Raw genomic sequence first — 15,843 nt, 5'->3', positions numbered from 1 at the left:
TCGGTGCGGTGGGCGCGGTGGTGACCCTGGACGTGCGTCGGGCCCTTCTCGCGGATCGCCTCAGCTACGGCTCCCGGTGGGGCCCTCTCGGGGGAAGGGGCCTCGGTCCCGGACCCCGGCGAGGCGTCCCTTCTCCGCTCCGTAAAAGTGTCCATCTCTTCTTTTTTTTTTTTCTTCTGTTGTGGCATATGCAGCAGGTGCCTGCTCGTTTTTCGTATGTGGGTAACAACATTTAACTATGTATATATATTTCCCAATTGGTTTAACTGCCACCCGCCTGAATCTATTTAAAATCTAATTTTTTTTAATTTCAACCGCCCGACCCGACCCGCGGATAAAATCTAATTTTTTAAAATTTCATCCGCCCGATCCGCGGATAATCCGCGGACTCCGCGGTTGTGCCCGCAAACCGCGCATCTCTACCCTACGTCCATGTAAACAGCGGCGTTTTAAAAAATCATAAATTTTACTTTTTGAAACCAATACCGATAATTTCGGATATTACATTTTAAAGCATTTATCGGCCGATATTATCGGCAGTCTGATATTATCGGACATCTCTAGTTGCAAGCGATAAACGCTAACTGAGTGGAACAAAAACAAATGTAAAACTGCATCAATGTACATAAATTAAAGATGCATCAATAATTGATTTTTAATCGAATCGTGAGGTGGCCCAAGATTCCCACCTCTACGATGCTAACAGGTAGCATTCGTTAAGTAACAAAATATTTGACGCGATTAGCTATCATGCTAATGTTAACAATTGCGCCGCGGGCCGTAAATGGTACCCGGACCACACTTTTGGACACCGTTCTTTTAAAAGTATTTGTTTACTTCTGGCCCGGGCCCCCCCTCAAAATAACACCATTGACCTAGTAAATATTACTCTTGATATTAATCGTGTTTAATAATTATATCCAACCTACTTACAGTGTACAACCTTGGCAAATGTTATGAAAGCATGTGTTCATCACAAAGATTATTACCACGTTTTAGGTCAGGCTGATTACAAAAATAAATACGAATTAAAATATACTGCAAACGAAGTATACATTTATATACAATTACATAGTGCTAAAATAAATAAATAAAATAAATTCTAACTAAATTAATAAACAATATCTATATATATATATATATATATGTTTCTTAAAATTAAATTATCATTTGTCCCAGCCTCCATTAAGCTGACCAATAATGTGCAATAGAATGTTAATACATAGGTTAGCACTTTTTTAGCACATAGCACTTTAGAACTAAGCACTTTAGCACACAGCACTTTATCCATGAACTCTAGTGCAATGCACACTGGTACTTTATATTTATCTCCATTCTGTAGATTTTATGCCTACATCAAAGTGCCACCTATGTCTATCAAGCTCCATGTTCTGATGTTTAAATAAAGTTAAAGTAAAAGTTAAAGTACCAATGATTGTCACACACACACTAGGTGTGGCGAAATTATTCTCTGCATTTGACCAATCACCCTTGATCACCCCCTGGGAGGTGAGGGGAGCAGTGGGCAGCAGCGGTGGCCGCGCCCGGGAATCATTTTTGGTGATTTAACCCCCAATTCCAACCCTTGATGCTGAGTGCCAAGCAGGGAGGTAATGGGTCCCATTTTTATAGTCTTTGGTATGACTCGGCCGGGTTTGAACTCACAACCTACCGATCTCAGGGCGGACACTCTAACCACTAGGCCACTGAGTAGGTGGCCTAGTGTTAGTTGTCTGGTTGTGGTTGTGTCTGTGCTTGTGTTTTTGTTCTGTTGTTTTTGTGTATGTTAAGAAAGCAATGATGCACTGTGCCCAAGACAAATTTCCCCGCAGGGACAATAAAGTTGAACCTTGAACCTTGAAACTTGAAATAAACTGTCAATAAAATATGAGTGCAAATAAAAATACAGCTGCGACACTTTGGTCATAATTTTTGCGCTTAAGAAACTTCTCTATGACTCTAGCTCCAGACTCCTTCTGTTTGTTTGACATTGTCATTACTGCCACAAGTGGTGGAAAAGTGTATTGCAACTGAGTACTGGCCCATACGGACGAAAGCTAGGAAACATATTTTTGGCAGCCCAACAATGGGCTCTATGGTTAAGAAACACTGTTATAATCAATGGATGGATATGACATTGATCAAGATTTAAGCATTGAAAGTAAAAAAAAAAAAAACAATAATAATGTTTGGATTATTTTTTTTAAAAACATGATTTTGTAATTTTTGGGGATTTTTTTTTTTTAACTATCATTGGCATAACCTGCAGTAGCTCCCCGGAATCTTGCAAAAGTTTCTTAAGATCTTGGAATAATTTCTTGGGACTGTGGGTTTTTTACGCCTTTTTCCCCCACCACAATACACCAAATATGCTGGTATGAATTATTCCTAGTTAGAATCTACCTGAAGAGCTGCTGGATCCTGGCCGTTACAATGGTAGAGCAGCCCGAGTGCAAAATATCTGGAACACAAGCAGATGAAACTCAATGTGTTTAGTTCACTTTTTTTTTTCCATAAAAAAACAAATACATAGACAAATATCGATAGACAGAATACTAAAATGGAAACTATTGACTTTACACTCCTTATGAAGACACTGGTCAACCCAAATCGTCACAGTCTGCAACCTGTACACGGATCCTTAGAGGGCGCTAATTTTCCAATGTGTTTTAAATAATGAAATAACACCCTCACGCACGTTAGCTTTGTGTGTTGTTAACTAATGATAGCGATTTGGCTGTTAATAAATGTATATTTCATCATTAACACCACCATGATTGCAAAAATGCCTGTTCCTTCTCTGGGACTGTTTTTGTATGGAGAGAAATGTGGGTTTAACGAAACAAAAAGAGATTTGCAACAAAAAAAAATTATTTGAAATTAAAAATGTATATATTTTCAAACATAAAAGTTTGAGTCGGAAATTATTTTTTTGCAAATGTTTTGTGTTTTAAATCGTTTTTGGTTGTACATAATGTTTTGGGTTATAAATACTTTACTTTTTGTTTTGACTGAACTTGAATCTTTCTTGTCAAAGTTTGGTTTGAAATCTTTATTTTCTTTGAAAAATGAAAAAAAATATTAGCAATTTTTCTGTCTCAAATTTTGATTTACCGTAGTTACAAATCGTTTTTTGGTTACGACTCAACCTCAATTTTGTAGGCTTAATGATAGGTTATAAATGCCTTTTAAGAGATTGACAACTACATAAAATATTTGTTACCCCACAATTGCAATTTTTGTATTTTTTGGAAAATGATTTGGAAATTGTTTAAATTCAAATCTATTTATTGTTTGCAAATACTTTATTTTGGTTGCAAATATTTTTTTAAATTGTTAAACAAAAAGAAAAAAAGATTTGAAACCAAAACTTTGTTTGAAAATGATCTGACAATTGTTTAAATTCAAATCTATTTATTGTTTGCAAATATCTCATTTTGGTTGCAAATATTTTTTTCATTTAAAAAAACAAAAAACAAATATTTAAAATCAAGACTGTTTGAAAATGATCTGAAAATTGTTGAAATTCAAATCTATTTATTGTTTGGAAATATTTTAGTTTGGTTGCAAATATTTGTTTTCATTTCCCCCCCCAAAAAAGAAAGAAAATAAAGATTTTAAACCAAAACTTTGTTTGCAAATATTTATTTTTAAAATTTCAAATACACTTTTTGTTTGCAAATATGTTTGGTGTTGAATTTTTTTTTTTTTTTTTATTAAAAAAAAGTATTTGGAACCATAACTTTGTTTGAAAAAAAACAACAACAATTTTAAATCCATACTTTTGCAAATAATTGATTTCATTTAAAAAAAAAAAAGTAATTGCAACCTACATCTTTTTGTGAAAAAGATTTTTTTAATTTCAAATCCATTTTTTGTTTGCAAAAATATTTTGGGAGCTGAAATCAATTTAATTTAAGTAACATTTCTCTCCATAGTGTTGTTCCGGTTGGAAAGTGTAACTGTGAGCGAGTTGCTAACATCCCATTTAATATGGATCTCCAATGAAATGTTTCCTGATGACTCCTTGCGGGGATATAAACGTGCCTTTAACTAAAAGCGCAGCGCCATTGTCAGTTTCATGTGCAAACATTATTTAAAGTGGTCAGCTTTTACCAAGTGTTCCAACATCATTCGCCAGTATACACACTTGTGATATTTCTCCAGCCACGGGACACAGTCTGCTAACAGGCAGGCATTGTCTGACGCCAGCAGGTCCAGAAGGCTCTCATGATCTTGTTCGGCATACAGTTTCAACAATGCCGTGTCCACGTCCTCTCTGCAACCGTTTGCTACCTCTGTGCTTCGCACCTGCAAGGTGAGGAGGACAAGAGTGCTGGGAACAGTATGAGGTGTACAGGTGACAAGTGAGAGCACCTCAAAGAATAGAACTTGTAGAAAATGAGCCAAGTCCCAATTCCTCACTCACCTCTGCCAAATAGCTGATCAGGAACTTCTTGCACCGCAACACTTTTTCCTGGTCTCCCTGCGCCAAGTGATTGAGGTCTGCAAACTGGTGCAGCGGAGGGTGGCAGCGTGTGAATGAAGAAGACGCCGGCAGCAGCAACGGGTAGAGCGAAATCAGCTCCCGCACATCCAGATGACCTTTCCTGCAAAGACGTAAACAAAGGCATGCATGAGCTCTTAAGACAATCAAACAGCAAGTGTGCAGAACTGCAGATAGTGGTGTCATTCTTGATTTCCCTTTCCCTTCTAACACACTCTAAAAATACAATCACCGAAAAAAGAAAAAAAAGTGGTGAAATGTAACAAGAAAAAGTTGCCATGAATGCTGCTTGTTTTTAAATTGTAATTTTTCAAAACATAGAAATGAATCAAAATCAATGTTATGATTTATTGACATATTGAAGAAGGCTCCTATTACTTCACATCAAATATTACACTTTGACATATTTTTTGGGGAGAATATTGCATATTTAGTTTTTTTTCTCTGACATAAACAGCATAAAATAAACAAAAAATTATAAAAACGTAAAATCCAGGGGTTGTTTTTGACCTCGGGGCCCAACGTTTCCACTACAGATGGACCCGGGCCCCACTCAAATATTACCATTGACCTAGTCCAGGGGTCGGCAACCCGCGGCTCCGAAGCCGCATGCGGCTCTTTGATCACTCTGATGCGGCTCAGCAGCTTACTTGCTGAATCCCCCAATTTTCCCGTGAGGCTTCCGGATTTCAGTGGCTCTCGCAGAAAACTCCCGGGATTAATACTCACCGATTTTCACCCTTACAGCTATAATAAGGGCGTGCCATGATGGTACAACATTTGGCGCTCTCTACAATCTGTATTAACAGCGTGCCAGCCCAACACTTGTTATACAATATACATCTTCTGATTGCACACGTAGGTGACAGCAAGGCATACTTTGTCAACAGCCACACAGGTTACACTGACGGTGACCATATAAAACAACTTTAACACTCTTACTAACAATGCGCCACACTTTGAACCAAAACCAAACAAGAATGACAAACACATTTCGGGAGAACATCTGCACCTTAACACAACATAAACACAACAGAACAAACACCCAGAATCCCATGCAGCCCTGACTCTTCCGGGCTACATTATACACCCCTGCTACCACCAAACCCCACCCCCACCCCAACCCTGCTCCCTCCCACATCAACCCCCCCCCACTCTGTGCGTCGGTTGAGGTGGGCGGGGTTTGGTAGCGGGGGTGTATAATGTATCCCGGAAGAGTTAGGGCTGCATGGGATTCTGGGTATTTGTCCTGTTGTGTTTATGTTGTGTTACTGTGCAGATGTTCTCCCGAAATGTGTTTGTCATTCTTGTTTGGTGTGGGTTCACAGTGTGGCGCATTATTAGTAAGAGTGTTATAGTTTTTTTTATACCGCCACCGTCAGTGTAACCTGTGTGGTTGTTGTACAAGTATGTCTTGCTGTCACCTACGTGAGCAAGCGGAAACACCATACAACGTGTGGCTGATCAGGCACGCTGGTTGTAGTGGGTGCTATATGCTGTACTATCACGGCACGCATGACGCTGACAAGCACCATCCAATAAAAACCCGCGTGCCGCACCAGCTTTCAAATTCCATATAAAGGTGTGGACAGCGTGTCTGAGACCCCTGGTTTATACAAAGCACAAAGCAAAAAGAAAACTTTGTATGCAGTGTTAATTCATTTAAAATTTAAAAAAAAATTTGCGGCTCCCATTGTTTTCTATAATTTGCGAAACTGGTCAAAATGGCTCTTTGACTGGTAAAGGTTGCCAACCCCTGACCTAGTCAATATTACTCTTGATATTAATCGTACTTAATAATTATATCTAACCTACTTACAGTTTACAACCTTGGCAAATGTTAGGAAAGCATGTGTTCATCACAAAGATTATTACCACGTTTTAGGTCAGGCTGATTACAACAATAAATACGAATCAAATATACTGCAAACGAAGTATACATTTATATACAATTGCGTAGAGCTAAAATAAATAAATACAATAAATTCTAACTAAATTAATAAACAATATTTATATATATATATATATGTTTCTTAAATAAACTGTCAATAAAATATAAGTGTAAATGAAAATACAGCTTCAACACTTTAGTCATAATTTTTGCACTTAAGAAACTTCTCTGACTTTAGCTCCAGACTCCTGTTTGTTTGATAAAGGGACGGCGTGGCGAAGTTGGTAGAGTGGCTGTGCCAGCAATCGGAGTGTTGCTGGTTACTGGGGTTCAATCCCCACCTTCTACCATCCTAGTCACGTCCGTTGTGTCCTTGGGCAAGACACTTCACCCCTTGCTCCTGATGGCTGCTGGTTAGCGCCTTGCATGGCAGCTCCCGCCATCAGTGTGTGAATGTGTGTGTGAATGGGTGAATGTGGTAATACTGTCAAAGTGCTTTGAGTACCTTGAAGGTAGAAAAGCGCTATACAAGTATAACCCATTTATCATTTATATTGTCATTACTGCCACAAGTGGTGGAAAAGTGTATTACAACTGAGTACTGGCCCATACGGATTTTTCGCAGCCCAACAATGGGCCCTATGGTCAAGAAACACTGTTATAATCAACGGATGGATCTGAAATTGATCAAGATTTAAGCGTTGAAAATTAAAAAAAAAAAAAATAATAATAATAATGTAAGACTTATTTGTTAAACAACACGAGTGGGGCCCTTTTGGAATTTTAGTGGATTTTTTTTAAACTATCATTGTTCAAAAATTAATAACAAATTAAAATCAATGTTATTAAGAATTATTGACCTATTTAAGGTTTCACTTATTTCACATCAAATATTCCACTTTGAAATATATTTTTGGAGAAAATACTGCATATTTTGGATTTTTGCCATAAAAACAGGGTTTTCTTTATTAAAATGGTATACAAAATAAAATAAAATAAAAAAAACTTTATATTAACACATAGATTTGAAGTTGATCTAGAGATTTATGCGTTGGATTTTTTTTTAAATATATGCCTTATTTTTAGAATAATGTTAGTGTGGCCCTTTTGGATCCCTGAGAATTTTAATGGATTTGTTTTAAATCTTTGAAATATTTTTTGGGGGGAAATATTGTGTATTTTGTGTTTTTTTCATAAAATAAACAGGGTTTTATTTAACAAAAAGGGTAAAAAAAAAAAAAATGTTTTGAATAAAACTGAAGTTGGTCTGGAGATTTAAGTGTTGGAAAACATTTTTTTTTATGTATTCTTATTTTGAACACTTTAACAGGTCCCTGGGACCAAATTTGAAGGGAGCCCAATGGGTAAAAAAAAATCCATAAACTTATTGATTTTGAATATGAAAAACAACAAAAATGGCCCCCGCATGCTTTAACTTTTCAGTCTAAGAATGTGGTTCAGCCATCCATCAGACAAAGAAAAACTTACCAGAAGTGCTCTTTCGCTTCTACAAATTGAAGCTGGCCAAACTGTATGAAGCCTGCCTGTTGCAGAATTCTTTTGTGCAAGATCTGAATAATCGTACAGAAAAGAAGAGAAATCAAATAAAAATATTGTTAGGTTTGTGACAACATATGAATTAAGGCTCACAAAGTGGACATTTAGTAAACAACAATGATCAATCAAAGGTTATTGATCATTTATTTTGCACCAATGGATTGTGAATATGGATTATGGTTTAGTTATGTAAAATAAAAACAGACGTAACTCAGCACAAACCCCATATTCTACTCTATACCGTATGTCGCATTGAAATTTCCACAATCTACTCGATATATCTCTGATATAATGGAACACTTCCCTGTTATGGGTCTTATAAGGCAGGCGTGTGTTCCATTCCATCACCACAGGGCCTTTCCTGGCTAAATTGGGGCCACGCCCCCATCAACATTACAAAAAAAAAAAAAGCTTAACTTTATGTCCATGGTATATAATGTGATTATAACATTTGTGCGGTTGCATTTTTTGTTTACACCTACTCAAGGGTCAGCGTTTCAGGAGCCATTTTTAAGTTGTATTTTATAAGATAGTTTTCTGTATGCTGCTGACACCCCTGCCATAAGTCATTGACAATTTGCCTAATGATGATACACTATTAGATCATTACATATATTACATGTGCAAAGCATATTGGGGTTCTACCGGGGGGAACCACAACTGTGAATTAGAGCTGGAGCAATATTAAGCCAGACAAATTATACAAACAATATGAATTACCAGGAATTTTTCTTTGGGAATATTTCTTTGCGCTCCCTCTGTAAGGATGAGCGCCTCCTCCACTCTGTGGCTGGCCAGCAAGTCCTGGATCTGTCTCTCCAGTGGCATTGGTACCAGAACGTACACGGCTTTAGTGGACGCCAGAATGACCTTCCCTAAAAAAAAAAAAACACTCACAGGTCAGAAAATGCCGGTTCCCACTGCTGCTGTCATCGTGGTGAACATCCACTCTGGAAAGAAGACCTTCAAAGTCCTGTAGAAGGTGTCCATCCCTGAATGAAAGGGTCTGTTTCAGCTGTTGGTCCAGCATGCTGTGGATGGTGATGAAGCTCTCGTCTAAGGCCACCACATACGGGAAGGAGACGGCCGCGCCAATCACGTTCTCGGACCAGCTGACCGGCGCCCGTTGGGAAGCCCCTTCTGCATTGGCAAACATTCCTTTTGGAAAAGGGGTGGGCGGAGACAGATCTTATTGATGCTTGGTTACTTAGTTTGGTGTTGCATGCAATACTGTATATCGGTGGTGATTGCTCTAAGACTGCAAGGGAAGGTCAGCTTGAGTGGTCAATTATGTACTTCTGTGTAGGGATGTCCCGATCCGATATTTGGATCGGATCGGCTGCCGATATTTGCCAAAAACTGCGTATCGGCAAGGCATGGGAAAATGCCGATCCAGATCCAGTTTAAAAAAAAACTTGTCCGTGTTTTCCAACGCACCGATTTAAATAATACATTCCACTTTTCTGCTGCACCGTAATTTCCGTTCCGCATTTCCCAGCACACCTTCAACACATCCACAGGTCTGTGTCTGTGAATTCTCACGTAGTTGCTTTTAGCTGCTGGCATTACACGACAGGCTCTTCTCACTCATTCCTGTGTCTCCCTCTCACAGACAGCAAGCGCACCTTCTTACACACGTCACATACTGTCACGACATACGTCACATACTGTCACGTCATACGTCACATACGTATACGTCCTCCCCGAGCAGAGAGGTAGCAGCATGGCTAACGTTAGCTGTGATGCTAGCGCAGCCGTGCGAGCAACACTCCCTCTAAGGTGCTCGCCTGTGCAATTGCGCACTGTTTAAGCGTCCTCTGCGCATAACAAATCTATGCCACGCACAAAATCAAATAAAAAAATAAGCGCATAACAATTTTCGACACACGGACACGACAGAGAAAACAGTTTTCGTCATCATTGTTCAAATATTGTGACGTCTGTCGAGACGCTTATCTCCATTCGGTGCCACACGCCCACACCATCAAAATGCTGAGGCAAAAATTTCCACATCAACACCGTATGAAAAAATTAGTGATTTTTTTAGTTGTGATTTCCTTCTCTGCATGAAAGTTTAAAAGTAGCATATATTAATGCAGTATGAAGAAGAATGTTTTAATGTAGACATGCAAGCCTTGAAAGAAAATTTTGAAAATCAAGACTACATTTCCTGCAAATGGGTGCATTTCTACTCTATATTTTAACTTTAGATTTATTCTCATATCAAACTCTTTTGGCTGTCTTTTTGACACTTACATCCGGCGCCCCCCTCCACACCCTGGATTATAAATAATGTAAATAATTCAATGTGATTATCTTGTGTGATGACTGTATTATGATGATAGTATATATCTGATAGTATACATCTGTATCATGAATAAATTTAAGTGGACCCCGACTTAAACAAGTTGAAAAACTTATTGGGGTGTTACCATTTAGTGGTCAATTGTACGGAATATGTACTTCACTGTGCAACCTACTAATAAAAGTCTCAATCAATCAATCAAAACACATAGAATCATCATACTGCTGTGATTATATGCATCAAGTGTTCATTCAAGGCTAAGGCAAAATATCGAGATATATATTGTGTATCGCAATATGGCCTTAAAATATCGCAATATTAAAAAAAGGCCATATCGCCCAGCCCTAGTTTCAATGATGCCATTTCTGTTTGTCATGTATAATTTTGTCTATTTTGTGTTTATCCTTGAATAAACAGGTCAGTTTCTTGTTACCAACCGTTGTGTATTATTCAAACTCTCCTAATTCAGCTGGCTAGTTGTTATCAAGAGTACTAAAACCCTTTTCAACATGATTCTGACAACTAAGTAGGCTAAATAACTTTAAACTTTAATACATGCTCGGATAGGCCAGTATCGTTATCGGTCAGTATCGGTATCGGATCGGAAATGCAAAAACAATATCGGTATCGGATCGGAAGTGCAAAAACCTGGATCGGGACATCCCTACTTCTGTGTTTATGTTTCATTGACTAAACATGCCCTAGTTTGTGTTGGGATTTTGTTCAGAATCAGCTACTTTCGGGACAGCTGACTTCATTCTCATTCATTGAAAAAGTAACAAAATGTATTTTGGTACTTTTGTAAATAAAGGGGACCACAAAAAATTTCATTATTGGATTTATTTAATCTTAGGGTACATTAAACATGTTTTTTATTGCAAGTTTGTCCTTAAATAAACTATTGAAGATACAAGACAACTTGTCTTTTATTAGTAAGTAAACAAACAAAGACTCCTAATTAGTCTGCTGACGTATGCAGTAACATATTGTGTCATTTTCCATTCTATTATTTTGTCAAAATTATTAAGGACAAGTGGTAGAAAATGAATTATTAACCTACTTGTTCATTAACTGTTACTATCTGCTTATTTCTGTTTTAACATGTTCTATCTACACTTCTGTTCAAATGTAATAATCACCTATTCTTCTGTTGTATGATACTTTACATTAGTTTTGGATGATACCAAGTAGTTACAGGATCATACATTGGTCATATTCAAAGTCCTCATGTGTCCAGGGACATATTTCCTGAGTTTATAATAAATAACATAAATACAAAAAAAACGAAACAAGATTTTGTGATGCTAAAAAATATCAAAGTTATCATAGTAGTATCGACTAGATACGCTATTGTACTTGGTATCATTACAGTGGATGTTAGGTGTAGATCCACCAATGGCGTTTGTTGAAATTGTAGCGTCTTGGAAGAGTTGGTGCTGCAGGGAATTCTGGGAATTTGTTCTGCAGTGTTTATGTTGTGTTGCGGTGCAAATATTCTCCCAAAATGTGTTTGTCATTGTTGTTTAGTGGGCTTTCACTATATGGCACACGTTTATGACAGTGTTGGAGTTGTTCATACTGCCACCCTTAGTGTGACATGTATGGCTGTTGAGTAAGTATGCATTTCATTCACATGTGTGTACTGCATTTTATGTTAAGATGATCGACTGACTGGTTAATGATCAGATTTAGTGAAATCTTGGCTTCACTTAGGAAACCACAGACCAGTTTCAATACATCCAATGTAACAGTGTTGAAGCTGAGCATCCATTGGGGGAGCATAGAGTGGGTTGGTCCACCGCCTCCAAACTTGACAGTCATTGGATAAAAGCTCGGCTTTGTCCCACCCATCGGCGTCTCTTGTAATGTAGGGAAAGTGGGCTTGGCTTCGGCTAGCCTGGATGTTGAGCTTTCGCACGATGATTGAATGATCTGTCTGAGGCTGGACCACTTTGTTCCATTGACAGCAATCTTCAAATAGGACAATCAAATACTGCCAGAGCATTTTTTAACTTTCATTCTGTTGTTCTGAATTGATGTGGATAATTTCACAATCCTCTAAGTGACATTTTCTTTGTCAAATCTATTTTATCTGTTGCAAGGGACTGCAATCATACTCCTACTTAAAGAGTGGCAGCTTCCTGCCATTGGGGAAAAAAAACATATATATATATATATATATATATATATATATATATATATATATATATATATATATACCGTATATTACCAAATAAACGCCCTTGGGCAAATAACCGCCCATGTCCTAATAGCCGCCCGGGGTCTGACCCCATTTTGTCAATTAACCGCCTCTTCCTAATAACCGCCTATGTCCAAATAGCCGCCCATGGGCTGTTATTTGCATAATTTAGATTAAAATGCTACTGGGGTTGCGTTTGCTGCAGTATTATTGTTTTGATGGTTTTATAGAGTACTTGGTACAATAATTGTATTTTTCCTGTATGCTGCTTTATTTAAAACTTGGAGTACTGTAGCCTTTATTTTATTTAAGTGACAGTATTATTGTTCTGTTTTGATGGTGGGTTTTATACTTGGGTACTTGGTACCATAATTTTATTTTTCCCAGTAGGCTGCTTCATTTAAAAAGTTTATTTATTTTTAGTATTGGTATTCTATTTGACAATTGTTGCACTACTGCCATGTTGAGGCCTTGTTGATCTCTTGTCTTTTGATAGCCTACCTCATGTTGATCTCTTGTTTTTTTGTTTGTATGTTTACAATAGCTTTTACATTTAAAGTTTTTTGTACGAAAAAAAAATACTGGACAGTAACCATTGTAACCAAATAATGGCCTGGTGCAGGCTGGTGCAAAAATAAATAAAAGCCTTGTGCAAATAACCGCCTGCTTCTTTTAAACGCCTGTCTCCAAAATCGATTTTGTGAAATAAACGCCCGGGCTACTATTTGGTAATATACGGTATATATATATATATATATGGATGCTTATTCATTTCCTTTCTCCCCCTCCAACATTGCATGTTCTCTTCTTGTCAGCCAACTTCCCTTAATTCCTTTTGGTCAATGTTGAGCAGATTTTGTTGTGCAAAATTTGACACAATCTTTGAACTCCACCAAAAATGGCAGCTTTACAGGCGCCATGTCTGTTTTGCAGAGGAGAAAGGGTTGTGTTTTCTTATGATTCGGTTTGACAGAAATGTTCGCAAAACGTTTGACACGCATACCGAATGCGTATACCGTCCCTGTTGTCGTATGGCCAAACACTGCAAACTGCTGTAGTCAGTTTGCCCACGTACCGTTCCGTAGAATTGAGTGCCAAAACTAAAAATCTGTATGATTGCTTACATTCCAAACCATGGTTGGGAAAGATTGAAAAATAAGGAACTTGTTGCAAATAAAGGTGGCGCCTGCATGGTTCTCTGGATTTTTTTTAGTTAAAGAGTATAACTTTGTTATCCCAGCTTTAATTATTAGCCTTTATTTAACCAGGTAAAATCCCACTGAGATCAAAGATCTCTTTTCCAAGGGAGACCTGGCCAAGAGGGCAGCAGCAAGGTTACATTAAAAACAGTAAACAAATACATAAAACATCACATTTACAACATTAAAACTTGCTCACATAACACATGTGCATACAGACAAGGTAGACTGCAGTCCTTTCACAGAAGCTTTCAACTCATTCAACGTAACTAGGGTTTGAAATTTAATATTCCATTGTAGGTTATTCCAAGCCTTTGGTGCTGAAAACCTAAATGCTTTCTTGCCCAGTTCAGTTCTTATTTTGGGGACGACAAATTGCAGAACATTCATTGAACGAATATTGTGACTAAGGTACTACTGTATTTCAATTTGTTTTCTGCATGTCAAACTACAATTGTTCTCTATAAAAAGTGTTTTGTGTTAATATTTTTAGGTGTCTGGAAATCATTTATTTGTTTTACATGTCAGCCAATAAGGGGGCTCCTTTGTGGGCTCTGCTCACCCCTCCTTTCTTTAAATCCTGCTGTTGGTACTCCGCCACAAAGACAAATTATTTTGTCTTTCGGGGTTTTATTTACTAAAATACTTCATTATAAAGGCACTGACACCACACAGATGTAAACATTTTTTCAGAAATGATTACCGTTATTATTACCAGTCTATTCAGGTGTACTGGAGAGGAGGCTACGCCGGATAGTCGAACCTCGGATTCAGGAGGAACAGTGTGGTTTTCGTCCTGGTCGTGGAACTGTGGACCAGCTCTATACTCTCGGCAGGGTCCTTGAGGGTGCATGGGAGTTTGCCCAACCAGTCTACATGTGCTTTGTGGACTTGGAGAAGGCATTCGACCGTGTCCCTCGGGAAGTCCTGTGGGGAGTGCTCAGAGAGTATGGGGTTTCGGACTGTCTGATTGTGGCGGTCCGCTCCCTGTATGCTCAGTGTCAGAGCTTGGTTCGCATTGCCGGCAGTAAGTCGGACACGTTTCCAGTGAGGGTTGGACTCCGCCAAGGCTGCCCTTTGTCACCGATTCTGTTCATAACTTTTATGGACAGAATTTCTAGGCGCAGTCAAGGCGTTGAGGGGATCTGGTTTGGTGGCTGCAGGATTAGGTCTCTGCTTTTTGCAGACGATGTGGTCCTGATGGCTTCATCTGGCCAGGATCTTCAGCTCTCACTGGATCGGTTCGCAGCAGAGTGTGAAGCGACTGGGATGAGAATCAGCACCTCCAAGTCCGAGTCCATGGTTCTCGCCCGGAAAAGGGTGGAGTGCCATCTCCGGGTTGGGGAGGAGATCTTGCCCCAAGTGGAGGAGTTCAAGTACCTCGGAGTCTTGTTCACGAGCGGGGGAAGAGTGGATCGTGAGATCGACAGGCGGATCGGTGCGGCGTCTTCAGTAATGCGGACGCTGTATCGATCCGTTGTGGTGAAGAAGGAGCTGAGCCGGAAGGCAAAGCTCTCAATTTACCCGTCGATCTACGTTCCCATCCTCACCTATGGTCACGAGCTTTGGGTTATGACCGAAAGGACAAGATCACGTGTACAAGCGGCTGAAATGAGTTTCCTCCGCTGGGTGGCGGGGCTCTACCTTAGAGATAGGGTGAGAAGCTCTGTCATCCGGGGGGAGCTCAAAGTAAAGCCGCTGCTCCTCCACTGAGAGGAGCCAGATGAGGTGGTTCGGGCATCTGGTCAGGATGCCACCCGAGCGCCTCCCTAGGAAGGTGTTTAGGGCACGTCCGACCGGTAGGAGGCCACGGGGAAGACCCAGGACACGTTGGAAAGACTATGTCTCCCGGCTGGCCTGGGAACGCCTCGGGATCCCCCCGGAGGAGCTGGACGAAGTGGCTGGGGAGAGGGAAGTCTGGGCTTCCCTGCTTAGGCTGCTGTCCCCGCAACCCGACCTCGGATAAGCGGAAGAAGATGGATGGATGGATGGATGGATTACCGTTATGATGATACCAATATAATTAATTTTTTTTAGGTAAATAATATAACTTAGTTCCCCCAACTTTAAGGTATGATTATATTTCGATTTGTTTTCTGCTTGTCAAACTACAATTGTTCTCTATAAAAAAAGTGTTTTGTGTTAATATTTGTACGTGTCTGGAATTAATTTACTTGTTTTACA

The 15,843-nt window shown here is 39.1% G+C and overlaps 1 protein-coding gene across 2 annotated transcripts in view; it reads right to left on the bottom strand.

Moving 5' to 3' along the window:
- tgfbrap1 (transforming growth factor, beta receptor associated protein 1) overlaps positions 1-15,843 on the bottom strand; it is a 47,995-nt gene that overhangs the window by 16,034 nt on the left and 16,118 nt on the right. For both annotated transcript variants that reach the window (XM_061974706.2, XM_061974707.2), the window contains exons 3-8: positions 8,919-9,113; positions 8,676-8,830; positions 7,887-7,969; positions 4,430-4,610; positions 4,151-4,311; positions 2,404-2,461 (exon numbers count right to left, since the gene is read on the bottom strand). In XM_061974706.2, coding sequence (XP_061830690.2) covers positions 2,404-2,461; positions 4,151-4,311; positions 4,430-4,610; positions 7,887-7,969; positions 8,676-8,830; positions 8,919-9,113 — 833 coding nt within the window. The remainder of the gene's footprint in view (positions 1-2,403; positions 2,462-4,150; positions 4,312-4,429; positions 4,611-7,886; positions 7,970-8,675; positions 8,831-8,918; positions 9,114-15,843) is intronic.

The sequence above is a fragment of the Nerophis lumbriciformis genome, linkage group LG15 (genome assembly GCF_033978685.3).
Source record: "Nerophis lumbriciformis linkage group LG15, RoL_Nlum_v2.1, whole genome shotgun sequence".
Lineage (NCBI taxonomy): Eukaryota > Metazoa > Chordata > Actinopteri > Syngnathiformes > Syngnathidae > Nerophis > Nerophis lumbriciformis.
The sequence above is the reverse complement of the archived record's forward strand: the minus strand, read 5'-3'. Positions and strand labels throughout refer to the sequence as shown.